This window comes from Myotis brandtii, unplaced genomic scaffold, assembly GCF_000412655.1.
Source record: "Myotis brandtii unplaced genomic scaffold, ASM41265v1 scaffold394, whole genome shotgun sequence".
Lineage (NCBI taxonomy): Eukaryota > Metazoa > Chordata > Mammalia > Chiroptera > Vespertilionidae > Myotis > Myotis brandtii.
The window spans coordinates 192,317-195,737 of NW_005365111.1; the positions used below are offsets into that span (position 1 = coordinate 192,317).

Here is a 3,421-nt window from a genome sequence, read left to right on the forward strand (position 1 = left end):
CGCCTCTGCCTCCGCCCTCGCAGCCACAGTTGCCGCCGCCGCCGCCGCCTCCTCCAGGGCCTCCGCAACCTGAGAAAGTTGCTGAGGACTCTGTCTTGGGTCGCTTTTCTGCTGGATATAGAGAAATCTAGAGTTTTCGAGAAAGCTTCCTGGTTCGCACGCCACCTTCTCGCTAATGCCTGTCTCGGAGTCGACCCGCCATCTCTTCCCCGGGGACCTTGGAGACTGATCCCCAAGTTCCCCACAACACCACTGTTGTCCCCAGATGGAGACAAATGGGTTCACGATGCGCTCTGTTAAAGGCATGGTCCTTCTTCAAATTTGCCCATCCTTACTCTCTCGGAGATTTTCGGTCCCTGAGGCTTAATCTTCTTGGAATTGGGGTGTGTACCCTGCTTCCTACCCTGAGAAACAGCCACCTTGCGACTCTCGGGGTATCAGGGAGGTTGGAGAGTCTCACGTCTCCACAAACATGTGGGGACCCTCCCCTTCGCCGTAAATGAACCACAAAATTACAGGCTGAACTCGGAGGCTCTGAAACTTCCCCTACAGCCAAGTGGACGAAGTGTTCCCGCGGCCCAATATCGGCCATTCATCTGGGCCAGGACATCTACCTTTCTGCTAAATCTTAGGCTAGGCTGGGACTTGCAGATTCAGCAAGCTCCAATAGCAGGGCTTTGGGGTGAGGTAGGGGTACTTACTCGGCTGCTCGCTCTTCTTCCCTGTGGCGCCGCTCCTCTCTTCCTCCTTCCCGTCCTCTTTCTCCTGTAGCTCAGGCGGCGCCTCCTTTCTTGGATCTTGCCGTTTTCTTTTGCTGGTTCTCCCCACCAAGGCTTCTACTGAGAAGGCTTGCGCCCGAGAGCTCAGAGCCATCCCTGGAGGGGTAGAAGGGAATGTGCACTGCAAAGTTTCAACCTGAACTGGTTTAAGGAGGGAGAGGGAGGGAGAGAGAGCGCAGAGGACTGAAGAGAGAAAATAATCCCCAAATCAGAAAAAAACAATTTCTGGATCAATATTCAAAGGAAAAAAAAAGTGTGTGTGTGTGTGTGTGTGTGTGTGTGTGTGTGTGTGTGTGTAATTTATATATATATTTCTTTCTTTGAAAAGGATGAAAAGGATGAAAGGAAAGGAAGATCCAACCGGAGCCAAAGTCCTTTGGAGTCTAGTCCCCCTTTCCTCTGCGGTCTCCTCCCTCCCAATGGACATGTGCGGACCATCAGTTCTTAACTCCCTGATTTCAGGACATGGCAGAGTGCAGAGATTGGCAAACCAGGGCCTCTTAGGGAGCTGACCTGCCGCCAATGGTGGCTCAGGCAGCTCAGATTGGGAGGTGCTGTTGCATCCAATTGAGTGAATACCCAGCTGGTCGCAGCCTCCACTGTTTGTTTGGGAAACTATTGGAAACACAAAAGAACACCTTGAGTGACTCTTCAGAGTCTGACAGGGAGCGGGGATGGACTGAGTTTGAGGGTTTGGCTGGAAAGGGGCTCAGGATAGTGGAGACGTGGATTACACAAAGTTACTGTTTTACATTAAATTGTGAAATTCAAGAACATAGAAAATAATTGCCCACAAGGGGCCAGTTTTCCAACAAAAGTGCAAATGTTATTTAACTAAATCCAGAGGAGTGTATCAGTGTCTTCTATTCTCCAGTGAGTGCACTGAAGAAACATAGAGGAGCACATGCTTTCTGGGGACATTCTTCTGAAGTTTGGGTCTCAAACTGGTGGGCAGCATGTTAGTCTGTTCTTTCTATCCAGGTGGGGAGGTAAGGGGCAGGTAGGAGGCTCCCAGATGTATATTGTCAATAATCATGCAATTTGAGTTCTTCAAGTAATGCCTGTACAGGAGCCCAGTATTCTCATCCACAGCCTCTTATTTTTCACATGACTTAATCAATAAACAACTTAAGAATTTCAGGGCTACCAGCAGAGCACCAATGGGAATTTTGCTTTCAAGGATGAGACACCTCAAAATGTTCCGTTCAAATAATTGACTCCAGCATTTCTTGGTATATCTTCCTGGGCTGGGTTTTACTTTTCTTTAAATTAAATAAAGCCATCTTTTTTTTTTTCAGGAAGAGAATTGTCTACCACTTCCAAGGAGCATGTTTAGGCATGCAGATCTAAGATTCTACTTGTATGTGTGGGATTTTGTCATCCACTTTTCATCAGAAATGAGAAACCAGGTTCCCCTGGACTCTTGCAGACTGCATCCTAGGTAATGACATTTGCACCTTTTCAGAAAGGTTCTCCTGTTCTACTCTGATACATGTGTTCAAAGGACATTTAAAGTGAATCCGCTTTAAAAATATAATGGATCTTGAATGATCTGATAGTATGTCAGTACTGGAGTTTCACAGTAAAAAAAACTTTTTGTGACATTTTTAGTTTCAGCTTCTTAGGCACAAGCGTGGCGATAATGTGGTGGTGGTGGGGGGCGGAGCGGGGGGAGACACATGCGGCTAGTCCATGTGAAGGAGATATTCAAGCAACCAGGTAAGTATCTGATAATCCCAGGTAGTATGGCAAAGGGTTAATTACAGCCTGAATACTTCTGAAGGGTTTGGTTCAATAATCAGTTATCCACTGCTCACCATGCAGGTCTGGGCAAGACACTACCTATACCAGTGGTTCCCAACCTGGTGCACATGCCTCACCAGGGGGGAGGGATTTGATTTTTAAGGGGGGGCCAATTTAAGAATGAGTTATTAACAGTGAATTTTTTGCATTTCTTATGGTTCTAGGGGCCTCATATACAGTATATAAATATATGTTGACATATTTATGCATTTCAGTTCTCTATTTTATGTTTTGAAACTTTATTTGCTATTTTTTCATATCACTTCATATTAATATTTTTTAAACAATTTCTTAGTGATTTCTTCCTCAGGACTTCAACTGTCCTTTAGTTCTTTTATTTTTCTCTTTCACGGATGCCATGTTCTTTGGAAGCTTGTTTAGACTAAGTTAATTGTCTTTTAGGCTTCCTCCACATGAATAGGAGTTTATTTTTTGAATAATAAGTATTATATATCACAGATTGAGCATCAGGATTTTAGAGATGCTTAGGTGGGGCATGGCCAAATAAAGGTTGGGAACCACTGATGTATACCCTAGAGGTGCAGAGTGAAGCTCACTGTGCAAGACTAGTGTACAAGTCACTTGAGCTGGGAAAGCCTACCTAGAATGAACCCCCAGGAAAGCATAGTCATGAAATGCAGAGTCAGTTTTCTTACAACATACTTTTTAGTACCTGAATTCAACTTTACTGAACTGGCTAAGTTGCTTGAACAATTGATTTTCTTTGTTTGTTTAAGTGAGTTTCAGCTGGGTTTCTATCACTTGCAACCTAAATAATCCTTGACAAATACACTCATCTTGATAAAAATTTGGAATATCACCTTCCTTTTCTTCTAGTT

The 3,421-nt window shown here is 44.7% G+C and overlaps 1 protein-coding gene across 1 annotated transcript in view; it reads right to left on the reverse strand.

Moving 5' to 3' along the window:
* Positions 1-873, reverse strand: part of TBX22 (T-box 22) — a 9,975-nt gene extending 9,102 nt beyond the window's left edge. Inside the window, exons 1-2 of the mRNA XM_005872863.1 lie at positions 702-873; positions 37-111 (exon numbers count right to left, since the gene is read on the reverse strand). Of these exons, the coding sequence (XP_005872925.1) occupies positions 37-111; positions 702-873 (247 nt within the window). The remainder of the gene's footprint in view (positions 1-36; positions 112-701) is intronic.
* Positions 874-3,421: the final 2,548 nt, after the last annotated feature.